This window comes from Ambystoma mexicanum, chromosome 3q (genome assembly GCF_040938575.1).
Source record: "Ambystoma mexicanum isolate Mex_15411 chromosome 3q, UKY_AmexF1_1, whole genome shotgun sequence".
In the NCBI taxonomy this organism is placed as follows: domain Eukaryota; kingdom Metazoa; phylum Chordata; class Amphibia; order Caudata; family Ambystomatidae; genus Ambystoma; species Ambystoma mexicanum.
In genome coordinates this window covers 1,057,746,425-1,057,770,214 of record NC_090926.1, presented here as the reverse complement: position 1 = coordinate 1,057,770,214, position 23,790 = coordinate 1,057,746,425, and the positions used below count along the sequence as shown (strand labels likewise).

The window sequence follows — 23,790 nt, the reverse complement described above, 5'->3', positions numbered from 1 at the left end:
AAGAAGGAGACAGCTGGGTCTTGATACCAGTCCAATTCGTATAGAGCCGGTAGGGCCAAGTGCAGAAATATGATGGGACAGAACAGAAGAGTTTCTTCCAATAAAGGACGTAGCGCCAGGGGCATCCAAAGTCACGTTAGACGAGGAAAGATTTGATGCGGAAAGTATTGGAGACAGGGTCGATAAAGACTAACAGTTAAGACGAAATAGCGAGCATGGAACTCGAGGGAACGATGATCGATCCCTGATGCCGCGATCACAAAGAGAAGAGGGAGGCCTGTGCAGTAATGAACGTCGAGCATGGTCTTTAAGTAGACTGAACTTGGATAGAGGTTAAGGGAATGATAGCCATACTAATTTGGGACAAGAAATGTCAGACAAGGAAAGAGAGTCTGTCCTCAAGACAAGTGGGCGGGGGGGGGGCATGTGCGCTTGTGAAGGAAGCCTGCAAATGGATAAAAAAATAAGATGGTCAGATCTGGAACAACCTAAGGACAGGATGCCAGATCCCATACCATACCCAGTTCGTCCCTGAGGACGATTGTGTAGTAGAAAGGGAGAATCACCACCATATGTGAGTAGCTTAAGATCGCTACCATCAAGGAGACCATCAGGGACAATCGTCCCTGTCATGGATAGGCAAACGATGGGAGCCGACTGTGGGTTGGGGTTTACGCAGTTTCCCTTATTGGAAAAAGGGGAGCAAGACCACAGTATATTCCATGGCCACAGATGGACTAGGATCATTTAAGAAGTAAGCTCTCGAGTTTGACTTTGGGCGCTGGGAAATGGATATACGAGTTAGAAAAGATGACGCAAGGAAATACGTTGGCCATAGGGGACATAAAAGGTCTACTAGCAGCCATTCTTGGGGAAGAGAGCCGACAACCTATGGAGGAGAGCAGGATATTCAAGTGTGTCAGCATAAAACACCGTGCATGACAGAGCGCTGTGTAATAAGTGCAGAGCAGATGTTTGTAGGGCTCTCAGGGTACAGTATCCCGACATCAGATATGGGTGCAATTGTGACAGGTAAAATGAAGAAAGATGAAGACCCTACTGCTTACATTCAGGACATTCACGAGAAATGGTAGCTTGAAACTCGAGAGCCGTGGGAAAAAAACGGTGGCATTATTTTACCACATTTTGTGTCAGGGGTTGCCTGAGCCAGGACAGAAACAAGTAGGAATGGAAGCCAACCCATGGGCTGAGATACAGTTGACGATAGTGCATCACTGACGGCTGTTGCAAGAGAAAAATAGGAAAAAAGATGAGGCCAGGAAAATCGAGGAGGCCAAGTTAGTTCAGAATTTTTTTATGCCATAGAAGGGGCGGTATTGACAAGCGGAGACGGATTGGGAATACAGGAAGCAACGGGTATATCACAGGCAAATAATCAGCGCTCAATTGACCAAGGTGGATATGGGTTTGTGCCACGAGGCAGAAGTATGGGCTATAGAGGAAGAGGTGGTTTCGAAAATAATCCAGGTGGGTTTCGGAATGTACACAATGAGAATTAACCAAGGGGGACTTGTCAGACAAGTACCCCCACAATGTTGGACTTGTGGGATGACAAGGCACATTGCACGTGTAAGTGGGAGTCAAGGGAAAGTACAGAATGGCCAATTCTCAAGAGGGGGATAGCTTATCCTCCACCATATAGTACACAAACTACGGAAGGGTTTGCCCAAGATCACAGTGTATCAAGCACAAGCCCCGCGAATGCAGCAGGCACAGCAGCAAGAGGAAGTACAGACGAATCCACCATAACGGCTGTCGCAACAAAACCCCCATGCTATGCAAACACAGGACAAGTGCTGACACCCAGAATAGGAGGAGTCACTGTGGTAGGAGGAAATCCCGTCACAGGGACAGGGGTGACCCTGTACCCACAATAGGACAGCTCACAGGGTGACTTGATGCGAAAAGCCCAAATAGAGTAAACATAAGAGACTGTCATGTTTATGAGTGTATGCAGTACACTTGTGAGAGAAGCCCTGGCAGGATAATATACCAGGTTAATTCAAGGGAAGACCAAACAAGTAGAAGAGACTGTCGAGTTTGTGAGTGGGCACAGAGCACAGACGAGAAAAGCACTGGCAGGAGAGTATACGAGGTGAATACAAGTTACAAGTATGTGCATATAAGACAGTCCTAACAGGGGGTATACCAGGCAGTTGCTAGTGTGTTCATATAAGGAAGCCCTGGCAGGAAAGTATGCTAGTCATCATCTAGTTGAACATTGTGTAATGTACATTACCGAAGGATATCCTGATAACGATATATCAGGACTCACCAAACGTATCCTAACTAGATAAAGAATAACAGGCAAGTTGTTGTGTACCAGTTGTGTTGTTGATCAAGTGAGACTTCAGGAACTAATATTCTTGAATATAAAACAGAGTAAAGAGAAATGCAGGGGAAGGGAATCACCCTCTGCAACAAGAAACTATATCCTTCTGGAACTTATGTTGGCGTCACGCATTTCCATTTTTGAACATTTGTACACTACTAATGGCCAAAGACATTTTCCCTTTCCACCTTAGAGTTGCTTTTTAGAGTGTAAGGGCCAGAATAGTACTTTGGACACAGGACGGTTTTGCTTTGGACATTCTGACTTTGACATACCCTTAGTTTTAGGTAGGTAAACACTTCTTCGAGCAGGGACATAGAGGTACTTTTCCAACCCCCTTTTATTTTAATAAAAGTCTTTCATCAAAACCATGACCCCCTTGTGCCCGAATCTCATTCCTGGCTACTCAAATATGGTGTCAGAGGTGGGATCGGAGTTTAGACAAACTGGAGGACACTCGGGTTTGAAAAACCTAGCAACATAGCAACCGATCCATCAGTAGCGGTTCCATGTGTTAAAGTCGCGGTAAAAATGGCAGTGAACACAAAATATTGCGGCAAAAAGGCTGCGGTTCTGCTGCCGCAATCCATGTAAAGGATGCAGGGGACACCCCCACAAACCCCGGACCCATTATACCATTTAAAGGGAGCGGGGGACACCGTCACTCACCTTAAATGGTGCAATGGAGTACACCTTTAACGGATCAAACCACAGCATTTTTGCCTGCGATTTTTTTGTACAGGCAACATTTTTGCCGCAATTTTATCACTGCATACCTCAGTAGCTGCAGAACATTCCATTGGGTTTGATTTATGTAGTAGCAGGGGAAAATAACCTGGAGACCGAGTGATAACTGATCTGGTCTCGATACCCCAGTCAGGCACTAATATCAGACTTGCCTCTAAGTGAGGCCTGGCTTGGCGATAAGGCTTAGACGTCTTAGCGGGCGTCATAGACCCAGACTACAGAGGTGACAAACTTGATTGAGAACAGTGTGAAGGAAGCACATCTTTTTTAAATTTAGTTTTTTATTGTGTATCTGCCAAAATTAATACACGAACAACAATTACATTTCCAAGCCAAACAAATGATAACACTACAACTAAATTAAAAACAATCAAGCATAACATTTAGAGCAAATCAAGAATTTCACTTCTGTAATTCTTTTCAGTTTTAGAGCACCAACCTGTGCAGGAATATTACTTCCCTGGTCAAAAGACTTTCATGACCCGAACGTAGACAATCCCAGAAATCTTGTGTCTCAAGCAAACCCTCCTTATCCACAAATCTCGAGAACTTGGCCATCCTATGCGGGAAAAGTACCTGGGAAGTCTGTCAGAATGGGTCTTAATGTCTCTACATACCCAAGGTCACACCTTTGTTATCACTATACGTATACTTATGTCTACAATGGAGGATTTCCCTTGTTGGTAAATAGATTAAGCCTGAATCTCAAACATTTCGACCTCTACGCACTGGGCATTAAAATCTTCAGATAATATAATGCTCCCTGCCCCATACTGGATCCGTAACTGGGTGAAGACTAGGGCAAGGCAATTAAGAAAAGCTGGACGGGGAGAAGTGACTGGATTCCAGTAAATACTATTTACACTAAGAGTCTTCACCACTGTGGAGACCCCAAGATTGGTAGTTCTTGCAAAGATTGGATTTCAAAACCCATTGGGTCCATGGGTTTCGTCATGGACCTTATCTATGCCTGAGAAGGTTGAATTCCGTAGTGTAATTAGCATCCCCCCAGAGGATCGCCTTTTTCCTTTACGCACTGCTAACTGTTCTATTATTGTGAAACTGTCTGTCTTGAAAGATTGCTTTAACCAAGTTGGTTTAACAAGAGTAGGGCTATTATGTCATAGTTGGGAAGATTTCTTCTGTGCTTTCCTTATTTTTGAAAGAGCTAGAACCCTTTTATTCCAACCAAGCCATCTTACTTCTCTTGCTGCTAAAGTGAGGCCTCTGCCAATCCCAGTTTATGGAATACCTGAGAAATTATCTCTGGTACCATTGACCAGGGATTTTGGGGTTTTAAGTAATTGGGATGATTTTGGTGTGGCCATTCGGTCCACTGAGTTAAGACGTATTTTCTTGCAGCCTGATACTACCTTCACCTTATAGACTTTCCTGAATGGCTCTTCAGGGACTTATTCTCCCCTTGAACTCTCATGAAATCTCAGGTACTTACATACCTAGCGGACTTGTTGGATTTCGGTGGAATTTTAGCTAATGATGTAGGATTTACAAATTGGGCGGTCGCAGAGTTCTTTTTCCTAGATATTTTCTGGTTTTTGGGAAGAACAACCAAAAGGTAATTGAAACAGGGGCCATGTTTAGTTTGCAAACTTTATAGCACGAACATTCAAAGTCACAAAGTCTCACTAGTCTTGCACATCAAACAACCTCCACGAAGGTGAGCAGTGGTGAGGATGGGGTGGAATAGGTCTAGAAAAGGGCAAACAAAAGGATATTGATTGTTTACCCTGCTTGTGAACTCGACACAAGTTGGCCAACTACATTTTAAGTGGCTTGGTTATTGTGGTCATTGATCTGGCCACAGGACAGGCCCAGTGGCTACTTTGGGTGGATTGGTGGGACCCAAGGAATGTCGTCACTGGCCATGGACCAATTATATATATGAAAACAAAGAAATGTTTGATGGGGTGGGACTTATAGTAGGGTAGCTTACCATAACTAGCATTTCTGTATTTTCTCAACTTTTCAATACAACCATATATTCCCCTGAATATATATTTATACAGGGGTAAAAATTGCAAGTTGTAAGCCAATATCCAGGCATAAAAAGTCACTCATCCCGGAAATGCACACAGCACACCATTATTTGCCAAGTGTGAATTATCACCCGCCAATGTCTTGTGGCAATTGCAAAATATAAGGCCTTGCGTAAAAATACATTATGTGCATCTCCTGCAGTGTGCGTGTGAAAATATATGAGAGAGATTACCTTTTTACATAAAAATGCTAGGCAAAAGAATTTTGAGACACATCATTAAGTTGATACATGCTAATGGACAGAACATATTTGCATTCCCATGGTAAAGAATAAGATAGAGGGAGTAACATTGAACACCTTGGTTCTTTTTCCCCCCCATGTTTGGTTTCCCATTTTGGGAAATAAAGACCTGTTCTGTTCACAAGTATGAATCAGCATAATGATATGCCTCAGAATAGTGTATGATTTCTCATCAATATTTTTTTCAGGCGTAATACACACCGAGATCCATCAGCAGTATAGATACCCATATTTATTGCTAGCACAGAACTTCTTGATACACCTGTAATTTGGGTGCCTGGAGAAGACAGACGGGTTGAATTATACATTAGAAAAGCATCATGCACTGCACAAAGCCCTCTTCTGCACGCTCCCTGCTCCATTTCAATATTTCCATCAGCCCTGTAATCTAACTAGACCACTATACCCTCGAGCGCCAAACCAATAGCTACAAACCTCACTGCATTTTGTTATTTCAACTATAAACTGTGCTCATTACCCAATATCAGCAAAGTAACACACAGGGCTCAAGTTGAGGCTATGCGTGAGTAGACCACATCTTTCCGCCCCACCCACTTTTTTTCAGAGGGCGGACACGGTCCCCCCAAGTTATTTTAGAGGCTGTCTGTCAAACTTGTCTTTTTTTAAATGATTTTAGGGGATTCGAACCACGGTCGCCAGGTTCACAGGTCGGGCTATTCGCCACTACACCATATTACCTGGTAAGAAATAACAAACAACTAAAGGGTAAATATCACATTTCAAGACGGCACACTCCATGGAAAACATGGGCATTGATTCTTGGGGTTTAAAAAAACGTGCACACTTTTTAATATCTTCTTTTCTGTGTTTGTTGGTTTTATGAAAGTCAAATGCCCATGTGTCCTCTGCAATGTGTATGGTTATGCAAAGTCAACTGAATGAAATTACATTTTTCACCTCGATATGCTAATTTCCGGTGGCGTCACATCTCATTGTGTATGTTAATGAAGCCCCAGCTTTTTTTCTTTTTAGGACTTGACGGCTAACTCCCAAAAGCCAATGAACACGAAAAACTCACAGGGCCAGGCACATTAAAGGACACTAGTGACTGAAAAGTATCTGACCAGATTCATCAAGCTAGCAAGAAATAGAACCGATACAAATAACTAATACATATAATCTGAAGTTACATTTGTATACAAAAATAATTCCTAAAATTAATGCACAATACTCAAAGCAAATTGAAAGTGTGTGTACCCCAACCTGTCCCACATGCATATAAAAGACAATACAAATCGCATTAAGAATACCAAGAAAACAAAATTAAATATCAAATGTAATCTTAATAAATAGTGATTAGCGATTAACTAAAAAACAAAGACCATGCAATGCACCGTTAAAGAAAAGGGGTGCAGCAGATCAATGGAAAGTTAGTGCAGAAAAATTTGAATTGGTAGATTTTATATATTTAGGTTTTCCTATTTTATCAAAATTTCACACGTCCATAGTTCGCGATTGGCTGAAGGCACGTGCTATGACTGACAAATGAACAGAGTAGAGTGGACTCGAAATTTGGAAAATTCTTTGTGATCCCCATGATTACATTTTACGAAGGAAAAATTGTTCCTGGACTTGTATACAGCATTGAGACTCCGTTTGTATATGGTTACTTGAAATTTTTAAAAGAATGGAAGGACTAATTTGAAGTGGAGTGTTGCGAGTCCCAAACGCAATGCCACTTTCAGCCATTTGCTACGAACTGGGCTTGGGCGCCTTAGTTGTTGAGCTCAATGGAGGATTTTAATGTTTTATCGGAAAATGATCTACCATTTGAAGGACTTGTTATTCTCAGATTTATATTTATGAAGAATGCATCACGTTTTTAAAGAGATTTTACGTTTTGAGAAATGTTACTGTATTCTGCACTAATCTGTTGAATTAATTAGGAATGACTGCTGCTGATTTGACTAAAAACCCACTGAATGTTAAACATCTTTATGGTATGACTGGACATGAACATTGGAGGAGGCGCATGCCTATGAATCTCTTTTCCACTTGAAAATGGAGCATACAAAATTGGGAATATTGGCCCCATATCTGGCAAAATATCCTAATAGATACACAGGAAGATATTCTACTTGAATTTCAGAAACTATGTATTTAACAAAGGAGGTGCATGTTAAGTATCAGGGAATATCACAGGAAGATGCAGGCTCGCTTTTGTGAGGCCACCGATTCTAAGGAATCACTTGTTGGTTCATTGTACAGCTCTACAAGGGAAAAGGTTCCGGTTTTTAAGAAATATTTTTAATTGCAAGTATTCTGATAGTGGACAGAGAGAGGATTTTTGGAAAGTTTGTCTAGCAGGTCGCACAACCCGAGTAGTTTTATCATTTGTAGGATAAGTGAATGATGAGGAAATGTTTTATGAGGTTGGTTATATAAGGATGAAGTATTTTATGAAATGCATTGTGCGTTTTTATTTTTTGTGGGTTTTAACGTGAATTTTGGAAAAGGAAATATGAAGTAATGTTTGTATAAATTGCTTTTTTCCTTAAATTCTGGACATGTCATGGTTAAAGGTTTTTGTTTAACCGTGTATATATGTATATACACAATTTAAAAAAAATGTGAAAACAAATGCAATCAATACAAAGGACTTCAAAATATAGCCAATACAATTTAGCAGAGGGAGAAGAGAAAATAAAATAACCTATATACAAAACTAATTCGCGTAATATCCAATCTTAAATACATCATATGTACAAGGGTACACCTGCCCTTGTTCAATTGTGGCTGCATCTTCATCAGGGCACAAACTTAGAAAATATCTGCACATCCAAATAAAAATCATGGACTGTCATCCAACATCGGACTTCCTTGAAATGTAATCCAAATATCTATTACACCAATAATAATAATTATGCAGCACTGATCACCAAGGACAGTGTATCCAAGCTGAGGGTGTCCATCAGAACACAATAATGCAATTTTGTGAGCAGTCAGTATTCAAAAGACATGGAAAGGTAGCCCAGAAGGTGGAGAGTGGCCGTTTATCTGATTAACTTGTGTAGCATATATGTAATTAACTGGTAAATGTAGAGCCAGTCACTGGAACAGTGGCAAATCTGGGTGTTAGTCGTCAGATTGTATATTTACAAATCGTTTTTCTTGGAGGTGTTCAGCAGAGGTTACATTAAACGATACTATCAATTTGCAAGCTACTAGCCAGGCATGCAAAGTCATTTGCTCCCTCAGGTCTCTGCGTACACATAGCACAATTTCTTACTTGCTTAGAGCCAATTAATACTATCAATGGCTTGTTGCCAGCGCAATTATTGGACCATGTTAGAAACACAACAGTAACAGTTTTTGGGAGAAAGGGTTGCAAGCTAAAGATCATAACACAATTTCTGATGGTATACAAGAAATGCTTTGTTACAGAACACACAGTGTGAGCATAAAAGATGTTGTAAAGATATGAATATTTCTAGCGAAAGATGGTATTCTTGGTGAGCTTATTTTAAGGTATTCAGGAAAGTGGCAAATCGCAGGTTGAAGTGGCAGGCAGTTCTCTATTGCATAGCGATAGGGGAAAGGATATGACTGATGCCGCAGGGGCTTTGGGGTGCTAATTTGATGCTGCATTTGTTGTTGACAGAGACACAAATAGACACAGGGAGTCAGGGGGGTCCTGAGCCAGATAAGGGAAGGGAAACGCATGACTGATTCAAACATCACAGTGAAGAACTTGAATAGAGCTTGTAGTACTCGAGTCAGCGGCCCTCTGCCTGTGGATGAGAAAGGGGGTCCCATTGTGGAGAACTATGGTGTGTAGCAAAAGAGCATAGACGAGGCACAGTGATGACAAGCACTTACTGGGTATCTCCCTGACGAATCATATCACAGATCTGCATGATTGACTCCCAGTCAGTCTCCAGTAGCAGCTGGCTGGTGGCCTTTTCTGCATTCAAAGCAAAGGAGAACAAAATCACAATTAATAACTAGAAAAGCTCAGAAATAGAAGAACACATTTATAAATGATGCGCCTTGGCTATGCTACCTGTGGCCCCAATACTGAACTATGATGGTGGGTTTGAAGTCAGGACGGAGTGTACTGGCAGGAATGTGGCTAGGACTAAAACAGGAAGGCCACTACAGATCATGAATGAGGTAGACTGGCATGCCAGTGTGTAGTTCCTACTACTGGTACTGCAGTTCAGAAATGAGGTGGACTAGCATAGTAATGTACTGGTCCTAATACCACTGAGTGATGTACGAGTGTGCTATAGGTCAAGACTGACCAGCAATAGTAACGACGGAGGATGTTGCACCTCAGGATTCAGCAGGTGAGCTGACAGAGCAATGTGGGTATCTTTACTGTAAAATAAGTCGATGCTACAGGTCAGGAGTTGGCAGATATGTGATGCTCCATGTAATTATGGAAGTGAACCGGCAGAGCCAACTCTGTTCCGGTGTGAACCACTGGATCTATCCCTGCTCCAGGCAGGAAACATTTTAACTGACACTAGATAGGAAGAGAAAGTCCGTTTCTGCATTGAAGAGAATGGGTCATTGAAAAAGTTCAGGATTCCAGCATGAGCGGGAAGGTTAACTCAAAAAGTAAGGTGATGAGAAGGTAATAGCAATGGGCGCTGCATTTAACCAGTGAGGAGCACTGTGCACTGACACAGCTGCATGTGTCCTTGCACAGAAGAGACGATAAGCTGAGAGCAAGTATGAGGTGTACTGCCAGAACTGTCTGCTGTTGTTAGTGCAGGAATCCTCAGGGGTGTGGCAGATCCTGGTTGAGATGCTGTGTGCAGGCCCATTATCGGATTAGTATATCATGGATTCTACAGCTCCCGACTGAGGTGCACTGGTAGACCTGTGTAAGAGTACAATACTGAATTTGAACAAGCTGGTGTTTTGTGTCCAGGTTTAAAAGTGTATTCGGATTACTCCATTAACAATACATGCATAATAAAATCAATCCACGTTAAGTTCAGTTATTTGACAACCAAATTAGTCACTATGCACAGATTGTGCGTAAAGAACCGTTACATTTAAGGCTGTGTTTAGGAACTTAAATCAGATCATTAAAAAACGTGGGGTCAATACAATTAAAGGTTAAAGCCATAGCTTCCTTACAAGATCTAATTTTGTAAGCCAGGAAGTATGGTTTTAACCACAACATCCTTTCAACTTTATAAAATGGGCAGAGCAAACGAAAATTGACCAGATCTTCATCCAACCCCATGGGCACATTGGCATTTTGGAGTGTTGTATGTCTCAGCACTGGAATAACATAGGGGACCGGGACCAAACCCGTGGCCGAAGCTCAGGTTATGTAATCTGCTAAAGTCGTGTGACAGGACAGTGCTGCAATAGCAGGAGTGTAACTGAAAAACACGCCAACGAGCCCCTGCAATTGACTGACGCTCATTTTGTACTTTTTCCTTTATTTGCATTGTGGAAACTGCAGTTATGTTTTTCCCCAAAAATAAACCCATGACTACAAGTCCTAGAATTGTTTGAGGAAAAAAAGGAAACGGTATGGTCACCTCAAGAACGGCATGGCCCAGCACGCATGAAGTGCTCCGATGCCGCACAAGAAGGGGTGGTGCGGTGGAGGAGGCAGAAGCGCCCCAACATAGCCGCAAGTGGATTCAGTATTGGGCAGGTAAGGATTCCACAGATCATGCTGAAAGCGCAGAGGTGTTTCTCAGAACAAGCATACACTAGACATTTCGAGTGAATATTTAAGTGTATTTGGCAGATCTGTGTGTGGTAAAATCAGAGGCGCTGCACATCACAATTCAAGAGTTACTGTGGTGGGCCTCTGTACTGGGATGCCCACAACGCGAGCATTAACATTTAATGTAGTGTATGTCAGCCCCCGGGTCGTGACATCCGCACTCTGTCGAGTGGTGTCAGTCACGCTCGAGCAGTGACGTCAACGCGACCACTCCTCACCCAGTAGCCGCTCGAAGGTGCCGCCGCCCCGACCCATGATCAGCTGCTTTCAGGATGCACTCCGCTCCAGCTTCCTGCTCCGCGGAAAATACCGGAAATGGGGATGGGACTTACAAATGGCACGGGGCCCATTGGCTGACAGTCCCGGAAGTAGGGCGGCCGGAGCTTTCGGGTAATCCGCCACGCCGATTGGCCTCTGAAAAATAGTGACATGAGCAAACGAGGTTGTTATTTTGAGGGACAGTTCTGTAAACCAGTCTCCGCAATCTTGGTTTGTTTAGGCGACCGGTGTTGTGGAAGAAGCGTTCAGCTAAACGAAGTGGTGCCCGGAGGAGCAGTGGGGTCACCTGGTGCGTTGGTGACCGTAGAAAAGGGTGGGTCAGAGGTTGAGCCGAGTGAGGTCTGTCCGGGTCAGAGGGCGTGACATCATTGTAGCTGGTCAAAAGTCGTGACCTAAAAATAAAGAGTCAACCCAAGTGTATTAGGTTACGCAGTATGACGCGAGAAAGAAATAAGCGATTTTAGGGCGTGACCTGTGAGCGTGGAAACTAGGGTCACCAGACGTCCGGGCTACCGTAATTGGATCCTCGCTACTACTACCCCTGTCCCGGTCTAGGGAACTGGGAGGATGACCACAGGCAGAAATCGTCACGCAGCCGCTTGTTTACTAAGAATTACAAGCCATCCAAGGGTTGGCTCCAACTTCCGTCCTTTCCGTTAAGCTCGAGGCACGTGCATTGTGACAAGAAAGCTTTTCCTTTGTTTTGAGAACGAGCCGTAGCAGTTTATTTTCAGGAGTCTGGGTGGAGCCTACCTCCACCACTGCTGCATTGTAGTCCTGGTAGGCTATCAAATGTATGGTGTGTTTTTTAAAACGTTGTTTTACAAATCTGGTCACCCTAGAGTGGAGCTGGGGTCAGTGGGAAGTGGTTCTCCTGCCTTCTGCTTTAATCAGTCCACGGTGTTAATTTTCTGCTGTGGCATATGCTCATATGTTTGATGGTAAATGTAACCTTCTTCTCAGCATGCGAGATGCAAACGTCAGCAATAACGTGTCCTCGCTCGTCCATGCCGACATCCTTTGTATTTGGCAGATGCTAGTCCAGTCCTGGTTTAAAATGTGTATTTTGGGGCTTGTAGCCATGGAATTTCCGATTTTATAAATCCAGGTATACAAGTCTCAAATGCACAGTTATAACCAAGACTGGACTAACGTCTCACGAATGGAATGTATAATTTTGGCATGTATGCTGATTTTAAGGGACAGATGGTAGTGGTCGAAGTGTAAAAAAAAAAAAAAAATACAAAAAAAAAAAGCTAAAGGGTTACCTCTGCCCCGCCCACTTCTGCTCCCTCCCCTCCATACTCATTTGTCACTGCAATCCCCCCAATTCAAACCCCATATCTGGGTCCTGTCCTTTCCTCCACACAACAACGCAGTTTTTTAAAATTATTTTTACAGCAGTTTTACAAAAATCTAGGGCAGAATTTGTACTTTATCCAGAGGTCTGTTCTAGGGGAAGTGACTGGGGAGGCTGAATAGGTGGTAGGTGGTGTCATGCATGCGCGAAGATTGCCAAGGCTGGGGTTGGGAGTAGGCTTGCTCTATGGCCGTTAAATGGATTGCCAGAGTTAAAGCAAATGAGTGTTGCCACTGACCATTTCACAGTCCCTCCAAAACTGACGAAAACACAGTGAAAGAATATTTTAAATGACTACCATTAGTGTCATTGTCCCCCTTGGCATGCAGCTTCGCCATTCCCTTCACCCCCCCTGCCCCATTCGCACCTCCGTAAGGGACATGCTCATGTCTATAGACACATAAACGCCTCCCATTACCTGCAAACAACACTGCGCCTACAGCAATTTGCAGATCACTGCCCAGCTGGGATTTTTGACTGCTTGGGAATGGGCTTTATGTCCCAAGCAGTTTGATAGTTTATTTGTATAGCGTCTATACACAAAGTGTTTCAAAGCGCTTCAAGTAGGGAGGGAACATGGGAGAATGTAATTACATTCTTACAAGTCCTTGAAACAAATTAGAATGTAGGTCAAATAAATATCATAATCAGCCTGACGACATTTCCGATAGTGCAAGGAACAAATAGGGAGATAAGGGGAAGGGGAAATGAGACAAACAAGCAGTAACATTACTATGCCTGACAATTGATGTAGTGCATGAGTATACAAGGGGAGGGGGAGAGGGTGCGGGGGTGTGTGGAGTGAGGCAGGAGAGGAACAAAATAAGCAACTATAATAAAAGGTCGGATGACGATTCAGAATAGTGCTGGGGGAGTAGGGGAGACACGGAGGGGAAAAAGGGGAGACAGACAAGTTACTATCAGGGTCACTGGACAAATGATGGGAGTAAGTGCTAAAGGAAATGGAAGGGGAGTGGAGGGGGAAGAGGGAAAGATGGCTGCGATAGGCAAGCACCTACTGTTACTATGCTTGACAGCAATTGTGGTAGTGCAGGACTATAACAAGACAGGGAAAATGTCACAATTCAGCTGAACAACACATGAATGAAACTCTGAGCCAATAAGTAGATTGTAGGATTACAAAGAGAATCCAACTCTTTTATTAATATAAATAATTTTATCTTTTAGGTATTTTGGTAAAGGATGCATCTTCTCTCGAGGTGTTTCCAGCTTCTGTAAGAGGATGTCGCCGAGGGTAAGTTCAGGTAAGAGTCAATATATAGTTATTTAATGTCCCTTCCCTCCTGTGAGCTTCTTCCTTCTTATGCTTTTAGTTTTTCAGTCTCCGAGATGTCTCTCTCCTTTCCTTTGTAATTTTCTTATTTTTTTTTCTTTTTACTCTTGTCCTAAGTAACTGCACGTGACCTCTGGTTGTTGAGGTCTATTGAAGCTTTCTTACCACCTCCTTAATTACTTGCTTTGCCGTATAAGAAACGGGCTTCTTCTTTTTGGTAAAGGTGAACTTGTGGATGGAGTTCCCTTTTATTGCATCTGTTCACATTGCTGTTTCCTCGTTCTTCGGGATCTAATGCCTTTTCCAGTTTGAAGCGGTACATGCTTTCTTACACTTTCAACTAGTTAATGACACGCTGCTTACACTTTATATTGGAGAGCAACAGCGCTTATCTTCTGACCTTATGCGGACGTAACGTTTGCCTTCCCAGGGTAAGACTCTTTAACTGAAAGCGCAACAGCGCCAACTTCCTTAATGTCTTTACAGCGACAACGGTCGCTTGGGACTCTTCACACGTCCCTCATTCAAACATGCCGGTGCAGACTCCCTTTCTTTCCCACTTTTTCCCCCACAGCGAGCGCTCGTCACGCTTTATTATATAGGCCGTCTTCAGATAGGGCGCTCCCATCGAGCCTCCGGCGAAGTCGTTCGCCTCATTCCATTCACTCCTCTGTAAGAATGTTAGTTGTTACCATGGTTACTTCTTCGTGTATGATTCCAGAATGTTGATGGAATCATACACGAAGATGTGGCTTGACTGAGAAAGCCCGTTTCGGGGGCTCCTCCGATTAAACTAGAAAATAAGCTAATGTACCGGTGTTACTTGTACATTTATCATAAAGCGATTCACTACAATTGGCGACGAGGATGCTGATCAGTGGAGGGAGCCCCCGGACAGGAGAAAGAGAGGAAGTGAAAGTATATGGCGTGAGAGTGGGTTGAGTGTGAGCTGCGGTGCCGGAGGATACATTCGTGGCGAAGAAGGGGTGAGCAGCATTATGGAAAAGTAATATTGCATCAAGGAAGTAGAATATCACCTTACAAGGGAAAACGAGGGCAGCGCGAGAGGTGTGGATCAACTGCCGCTGGAGGTTAGAGTAAAGGACCCTCGTGCGTGAGTTGCGTGCGGCCATTTTGGACACAAAAAAAAAAATTGTGTTTTCGTATGATCGCGATTTCGGCAATCAGCTGTTCTGATACAGTTACAATGTATCAAAGAAGATAAACTAACAGAGAATAATTCAACGCTTACAGTGTGCACAGCGTTAATGATTTGAGTTCGTTTTTTTGCTGTAAAACAGGAAGTTCGGAAATAAAATAAGAATACTAATGAACTTCAGAAGGTACTACCTATGAGTAGGACATTACAGACTATTCATCATCAAGCTTTAGCCATGCAAAACACGGCTGCTCCTATAAAATTCTTGTCGGCTCCTGGTAATCCAACATGCCCCTGGCAGCAGTGGCAGGACAACTTTCATGTGTATTTAAGAGCGATTGGTGGGGCAAAATTCAATGATGATCAGAAGGAAGCAACGTTGTTACACTGTATTGGTACAGAAGCTTTGAGGATATTTAGATCGTTACCTGATCTAGAACAAGATGAAGAAACATGGGGTGAAGCGTCAAGTGGGTCAAGAAAGTATGATATAGCAGTTGCTAAATTGAACAAACATTTTGGTAATAAGTCCAACATTGTGTTGGAAAGATACAGATTTTTCACAAGAAAACAGGGCAAAGAGGAAAGTATTGATTCATATGTAGCTGCATTGAGAGGACTAATGGCCACATGTGCCTTCACTGGAGTCACGGATGAATATTTGAGGGATCAGATAGTGTTGCATGTGGCTGACCCGCGCATTCAGCAACGACTATGGCAGGCGAAAAATCCCACATTAGAGAAGACGGTGGAGATAGCCAGGTCGATGGAAATGGGTGAAAAATGTATGAGAGAGGTTCAAAGTAAACCAGAATTCACGGGAATTAAGTCAGTCCAAGGGATAGATGATGATCAGCTAAACAATCGAGAAGAAAAACTGGTTGCCATGGTCAAGAGAATGGTCAGGTCAGAGGCATCTGGTGTTTACAGACAAGATGGAGGAGGTGCATTCAAGCAAAATAATAGGTGTACATATTGTGGATGGAGCAAACATGAAAATATGGAAAAGGAGTGTCCAGCGTTCTCTGCAGAGTGTTTTAGGTGTGGGCATACTGGACATTTTGGAAAGATGTGTCGCACCAACAGAGGAAGAAGCAGATTTAATGGCAGATTTGGTAGGAATACTGGTCGATTTTTTTAGAAGCAGAGGTGTAACTACCATGGCCGTGAGAGCAGTCGAGGAGAGTGCTGCTTCCAGTAATTTGGTAGCAATAACAGATCGGGCAGAGGATAGAGTCCAGATACTTACTGTTACACCAAGAGATGGTGGAGTAGGATCTTGGGTTCCCATGGATATTGATGGTGTAACGTTACAAGTGATGGTGGATACAGGTTCCCCTTATACTATGGTTGATGTACAGACGTATGTAAATGTTTTGATGAAGAAGATGGAAGATTTACAGATGACAAACACCAGAGCAACAGGTTATGGAAAGACACCTATCAATATTATAGATTGTGTTTGGGTGAAATTGAAATTTGAAGGACGCAAGACATACTGCAGATTGTATGTGGCGGAGGATGGCTTTTCAATAGTAGGATGGTGGGAGCAAGCTGCATTGAATATCAAAATTCATCCAGGAGAAAGTGTACCCATCCTGTGCATTTCTGAAAAGGTGTGTGACAATGCAGAGAGTTTGACAAAAACGTTTCCAAATGTCTTTAATGACAAGATTGGTTTGCTTAAAGGATTTGAGCATCGCATTATTCTCAAACGAGGTGTGACACCAGTTGTACATAAAGTGAGAAGTATACCCATCGGCACCAGAGATGCATTAAAGGCTGAGTTAGAGAAACTATGCAAACAAGATGTCATTGAACCAATTGAAAGTTCGGAGTGGTTATCGCCTATTGTATTGGTTAGAAAAACAGATGGATCCATCAGAATGTGTGTTGATTTAAGAGATTTAAATGCAAACATATGGATTGATCGACATCCTTTACCGAATATTGGAGAAATGTTATCCACCATGAGTCCAGCGAAATTTTTCACGACTTTGGATTTGTCGTCGGCCTACCATCAGGTGGTACTTGAGGAAGGATCGAGACATTTGACATCTTTTGTGACGCCGTTGGGAGCTTTTAGGTACAAGAGAATGCCGTTTGGGTTAGCTTCGGCTGCTGCAGTGTTCCAGAGGTTAATGCATCATCTTTTTGAAGGTCTACAAGGAGTGTATTATTTCCAGGACGATATTTTGGTGTCAGGAAATTCTCAAGAGGAGCATGATGCAAAATTGTTAGCTGTGCTGCAAGTGTTACAGCAGAAGGGAATGACACTCAAGATTGAAAAGTGTAAGATAAAACAAAATGAAGTGACATATTTGGGTCATCGAATAAGTGATAAGGGCATCATGCCTAAAAAATCTTTGGTGGACACCATTCTTAAAATTGCAGAACCAAATAATAAGGACCAGTTGAGGAGTGTTTTGGGTCTCACAGAATATTATTCCAAATTTATTGACCATTACTCTGATAACACTGAAAACATGCGGAAGTTAATGTGCAAAGGAATGAAATATGTTTGGTCAGAAGAATGTAAAAAGGAGTTTGAAAAGATAAAGACTATGATTAATAAAGCACCAGCTTTGAAATTGTTTGACTCGAGTGCCAGAACAAGAATAGCAGTGGATGCAAGCAATGTGGGGTTAGGTGGTATGTTGGAACAAGTTCAAAATGGAGAAGTGGTTCCTATAGCGTTTGCATCAAGGACATTAAGAGGTGCTGAGAGAAGTTATTCGACAATAGAAAAAGAAGCACTTGGAGTAAAGTGGATATTAGAACATTTTAAGAGTCTTATTTGGGGAATTCCTGTAGATGTAAGAACAGATCATAAGCCTCTTGTTCATGTATTGAACGCAAAAAATTCCCACATGATGTCTCCACGCATAAGAAGATGGACTTTGATTATTATGCAATTCAATGTGACCATAAAGTACACCCCGGGAAAGAGTAATGTGGTTGCGGACTGTTTCTCTAGATTGCCATGTGAGGATGATGTAGATAACGGTGAAGATGAAAAAGTGTTCAGAGAAGAACAGAGCATGGATTGTATTGTAGCTCAGGTGCATCCTAGCTTTTCAAAAAAAGATTGGATGGAAGCAATGGACAATGATATTGAACAAGAGATGTTAAGAAAGGCTATTGAAGCTGGTTGGAGAGAAACTGATAAGTTGAGTCACTGGGAAAGATTTAAGGATGAATTGTCCAGTGATGAGGTATGTGTGTATAGAGGAGATCGTATAATACCACCGACAGTTTTAAGAAAAAGGATCATGGACATTGCGCATGAGGGCCACGTGGGTAGAATGTTGACGAAAAGAAGAGTACGAGAGGCTTATTGGTGGCCCAACATGTGGAGTGATATGGAAGCCTTGGTTAAAAATTGTACTGCTTGCTCTGTAAGCGACAAAAGCAAATCTGTACGAGTGACTCCATTACAACCTGTGGACATTCTTGTTACTGTTTGGACTAAATTGGCTATTGATATAGCTGGTCCATATGAATCTTTGGAGTGTCAGAAGATCTATCTAATGGTATTGGTTGATTATACATCCAAGTGGGTGGAATGTGGCATAGCAGAGGAGTCAGTATCTGCTGTTAAAGTAGTGAAATTTTTGGATGAGATTTTCAGTAGAGAAGGAGACCCGCAAGAAATTGTGTCAGATAATGGAGCCCAGTTCATGTCGTCAGAGGTTCAAGGATTTTTAAGGGACAGATCTATTAAACACAATACTACAGCGTTATACCACCCAATGGGTAATGGGCTGGTAGAAAGAATGAATCGTTTCATTAAAGGTATATTGCAGTTAGCGTTGGCAAATGGGTTACCATGGAAGGAGACACTTAAGGAAGCTCTCACAACATATAAGGTCACACCACATTCAATTACCGAGGAGGTGCCATTTACTTTAATGAGAGGGAGACTGTTCACTAATAGGTTGAGGCCAGCCTGGATGATGAGCAATGAGAGTAAAAAAATTAACATGGATGACATTGTTGACAAAGTAAGAAGGAAACAAGAGAAATATAAAAGTTATTATGACAAGCAGAGAAACGTTCAAGAGAGTAAAGTCAGGAAAGGTGATATGGTTAGAGTGAGGGAACCAACACGTGTGATGAAAGGAGAGCCTAAGTTTCGTGCTCCACAGAAAGTTATGGAGTGCTCAAGAAAGTCTGTGATATTGGAAGATGGCAAGAAATGGTCATGTGGTGATATTGTGGTGGCAAAGGAGAAGGAAGTGATGAGATATGAAGATGATCTTGCTGCAGAAAAAGGAAAGTTGCAAGGGAAGGAAGCGCAGGAAGGTTCAATTGAAGAGAAAAATGACAGTGTTCAGTCTGGATCTAAATGTAGAAAAAGAGTATGGAATTACAAACAAGACTATGTATATTATTGAAGAGTTCAACTTAGTGATAGTTTCAAGACTGGCTGATACGTGAGAAAAAAAAAACATGGAAGAAACTGTATCCTTTTTTTTGGTTATTAATATACAGAGTGATGTTTAAAATATATTGTTTAGTGTTTTAGTTAACTTTGACAGATAATTTTTGTTTGATTACAATTTGTAGTTTTATTGTTTAGAAAGGGAGATGTAAGAATGTTAGTTGTTACCATGGTTACATCTTCGTGTATGATTCCAGAATGTTGATGGAATCATACACGAAGATGTGGCTTGACTGAGAAAGCCCGTTTCGGAGGCTCCTCCGATTAAACTAGAAAATAAGCTAATGTACCAGTGTTACTTGTACATTTATCATAAAGCGATTCACTACATCCTCCCGTTACCTTTCAGGATTTGGCTGTCTGGAAAACAGCGTTCGTGGGAGTCGGCCACGTACCTCACAGCTGCTCGCAAGCATTTCTCAAGTGAAACTTCTTCCCAATTACATCAGCACACGATCAGCTGTATTTGCTCAGCTGTTCATCTTCCGTTTTTTTCACTCAGTACGCCCAGCTTAAACTGTCGTCCTCCGGCTCACACTCCTCGAGGACCGTTCCATAGGCAACCAAACAGAGGTAATCATTGGAGGAAAGTCCATACATGCAGGACTTCTGTATTTACAATCTGTGCCTTTTCCCACTATTATGTCTTTAATCCTTGGCAATTAGGTATCTAATAACACACATTGTCACAGGAAGGGGAAAAAAGAGGAAGGGAGGGCAGGTGGAGGGAGAGACAGGCAGCAACGATTACTATGTCTAACGGCAATTGGGGAAGTGCAAGTCTAAACAAGGAAGAGTGGAAGGGAGAAGGGCAAGTGGAGACGGTGGAGGGACACGGAAGATACTCACGGGGAAAGGGGGAGACAGACATACTCACAGGGGCAGCTAGTGGTTGACAGGGGTAGACAGGGCCTTTGTTGGGGCCTTAGAGGTCCGGGCGGCTCCCGCCTCCTTGTTGCTGCCATTGGCCTAAGGGCCAGTTGATTGAATAAAACCAAACCACCCACGAGAGATGGCTCCGTTGGATGTGACACTGAATTGATATCAGCAGGGCCAGTTCCGAATCCCCTTCAGGTGAGAAGTTAAAACGGGTAAAAAAATAAAGCTGGTCTTCCCTATTGTCCTGAAATGGTACTCTGGGTCACGTAAAGGAAACAATGACAGATTGTCCTTAAAAGTAAGGGGATATCTTGCCCGTTAGTTTCTTCCCACTTTGACTTATACTGATGGCATTGCCTGATATGGTTCAGTAGGTTGTTCACTGAGTGTGCGATTCAGAGGTTGTGGCATTTGAGAAGTAGGAGGGTAGGAGCATGTCGGAGAGTAGAGGATTGCCTGCCTGACAGGATGAAGCTTGTTTTTGATGTCCCCGGAACTAGCATAAATGGGAATGAAATTGTGTGACTTGGGTGCAGGTAGATCCTCTTTATGCTAACTTTGTTTGCGTTGCACACAATTTATGGCAATCCAGGATGACTGTGTGCATTGTTTGCACTATGTTGTGAAAATAATCATCAATGACTCCTGTTAAGATGGATTTCTAAACTCTGACCCGGTGGGCAGAAATTTAAGAGGCCACCCTAGTTTAGTGGAACAGGGGAACCTTCTGGACAACCCAGACCAATCTACGGTAGCTTGGCAGGCGGTCAAGACTAAGTCTCAGGAGAGGTGCGAGTGATCGGAAGCCCAAAATGAGCACACACAGTAAAACCCCACAGAATACTCTTAGAAAAGCATATATCAAACATGCATTTATTTTAGGCCTTATAACTAAACACAAGTAAACCACAGTAATAATAACCAGTTACCACACAAGCCTTACGCTATTTACCATGTATACAAATGCGTTTCGCCTAATGCAGATAAGAACACAGCCACAACCTGCAACAGAAGACGTATGTTAACACAAATATCGCATCAGGCAGTTCTTCAGAGTCGTTCCCTCACTTATGCAGTCCAGCCCTGCGCTGCTCAATTCACGTCCGCTCTGTGCTACGCATCGCTTCTACGTACGAGACTGCTTCGCTTAAAACCTGCTTGCTGAACCCTCTGCGGCAAAGCCAGCGCAAGCCAAGAGCGGGGTATTATGATATTTAAACGTATAGTTTCTTTATATTTTGCCTATACACAATGTGTTTAAAAGTGCTTCAAGGCAAGGGAGGGAAAATACAATAACATTCTTACAGGCCATGAACAATAAGAATGTGAAATTAACTATCGTTCTTGGCCTGGCGACATTTCAGGTAGTGCAAGAGCTAAAACATAGATATTAATAAGATAAGACATTGAGCACCGCAGAGTGCACTGCTCCATCCATGTCCACTACGCGCTATGCCTCGCCTCTACGTTTGACTATTTGCTTAGTACCTGTTTGCCGATCCCTCTGCGGCAAAGCCTGCGCATGCCAAGTGCTGGGTGTTGCGTGCCGCTAGTGTTAGGCACCATACAATGGCACCGCAGAACACAACCGCCATGACACCTCACTTTGCATTCTCAGCCGGAACCCACCACCTTGGACCTGCAACAACCTCAGTCTGATCTGAGACTCGCAACAGCCTGCAAATCGAGCCCCCTCCACGTGAGTCTAGACATCCACCGGGCACGCCCCCCACACTTGGTCCGCGGGTAAGTGCTTTGGTGCATCCGCCTTCCCAGCACCACGCTGCTCTCCCAACGTACGCCTCGGCCACCCCCGACAATAAATACTTCTATCAATCCGACACCTACGGCGCCGCCATCACTACCCTCCGATCCTTGCGAGGAATAGGTTCCTCAGTTTGCGTACATGGCTCATCCCATGCATCCCACACACTACGCTCCTCAGCCTTTCCGCCCAACACAAATACACTGACAATGCCCCACTCAACCTGTAGCCTCTGGTTCCGCTATTGAGACACCCTCTCCGATCCTTACGAGGAATACGTTCAGATTGCACACACGGCGCATCCCACACTATGCTGCTCAGCCATTCCGCCCAATGCAGATAAGCCAAAAATACCCCACTCAACCTGAAGCCTTTGGTTCTGCTTTCGCTAAGACCCCTCTGTTCCTTACGAGGAACAGGTTCTTCAGATTGCACACACGGCGCATCCCACACTATGCTGCTCAGCCATTCCGCCCAATGCAGATAAGCCAAAAATACCCCACTCAACCTGAAGCCTTTGGTTCTGCTTTCGCTAAGACCCCTCTGTTCCTTACGAGGAACAGGTTCCTCAGATTGCGCACATGGCTCATACCGTGCATCCCACACTACGCTCCTGAGCCACTCTGACCTACGCAGATACGCCAACAATGCCCAACTCAACCTGAAGCCTCCGGTTTCGCTATTGCTACACCCCCTCCAATCTTTACGAGGAATAGGTACCACAGATTGCGCACACAGCTCATCCCGTGCTTACCTCATTACGCTCCTCAGCCATTCTGCCCAACGCAAATGCGCACGCCCGCCAGACCAACCCACAAGCCTATCAACGGCACCTTAATCAATGCAGGATCAGACCCGGCCCATGCAGCTGAAATCCATGACATCATAACTTCACAAACTGGACCTACTTGCTGTTAGGGAGAATTTTCAGAAATGGGCTAATTCCCTCCACCTTAGAGACCCCCGAGGACTTGATTTTTTTAACCTGGGGAGAGTGAGACCCTTTTTGCCACCCTCATGTATTTTAATGTGATTTCTGAGCTTTGTTTCCTTTGGTTATGGGGCCTGAAAAACTCCATAGGCATCATCTTTTACATTGTGTCACACAGCACCTTCAGCGCAGTGGCACAGGGAAGTCTTTTAGATTTCCCCAAGGTTTAAATACCTTCTCTGGGATAAACTGTTTCCAAGAGCAGTAAAGTGAAAGTGACTTTACTTACATTTGTAACTTTCTAGACCTAGCACACACTATCTTATCGGGTGCTGGAGGGGTTACCTAGTATCCCCTTTGACTGGCTTCTCATGTAACAATTTTATGTTACCCTTTCCTCACTGAATTGCTGGTGGCAGTGGTTTCGTTTTAACTACCATGTTGTGCATATACCGCGGCCTGCGTTCGCAGCTGCAGTAAAGCACACAAGGGTGCCATTTTTGTAAAAATAGCCCCGGTCTTCTTTTTTTGCTATTTCTTTGTGGGAAGGTCTTTCTTCAG

The 23,790-nt window shown here is 43.2% G+C and overlaps 2 protein-coding genes across 14 annotated transcripts in view; one reads left to right on the top strand and one right to left on the bottom strand.

Annotated features, from left to right (window-relative positions):
• HGS (hepatocyte growth factor-regulated tyrosine kinase substrate) overlaps positions 1-11,518 on the bottom strand; it is a 793,272-nt gene extending 781,754 nt beyond the window's left edge. For 2 of the 4 annotated variants that reach the window (XM_069655261.1, XM_069655264.1), the window contains exons 1-2: positions 11,337-11,518; positions 9,240-9,324 (exon numbers count right to left, since the gene is read on the bottom strand). In XM_069655261.1, coding sequence (XP_069511362.1) covers positions 9,240-9,324; positions 11,337-11,373 — 122 coding nt within the window. In that variant the 5' untranslated portion in view covers positions 11,374-11,518. The remainder of the gene's footprint in view (positions 1-9,239; positions 9,325-11,336) is intronic. The other 2 variants (XM_069655262.1, XM_069655263.1) reach the window with 1 other exon arrangement.
• Positions 11,519-11,607: 89 nt separating this feature from the next.
• Positions 11,608-23,790, top strand: part of ARL16 (ARF like GTPase 16) — a 182,466-nt gene continuing 170,283 nt past the window's right edge. Inside the window, exons 1-3 of one of the 10 annotated variants that reach the window (XM_069655271.1) lie at positions 11,608-11,686; positions 13,946-14,022; positions 20,004-20,227. The gene's annotated coding sequence lies outside the window, so the exon portion shown is untranslated. Of the gene's footprint in view, positions 11,711-11,737; positions 12,065-12,092; positions 12,178-13,945; positions 14,023-20,003; positions 20,228-23,790 lie in introns of those variants that run through there. The other 9 variants (XM_069655270.1, XM_069655273.1, XM_069655266.1 and 6 more) reach the window with 9 other exon arrangements.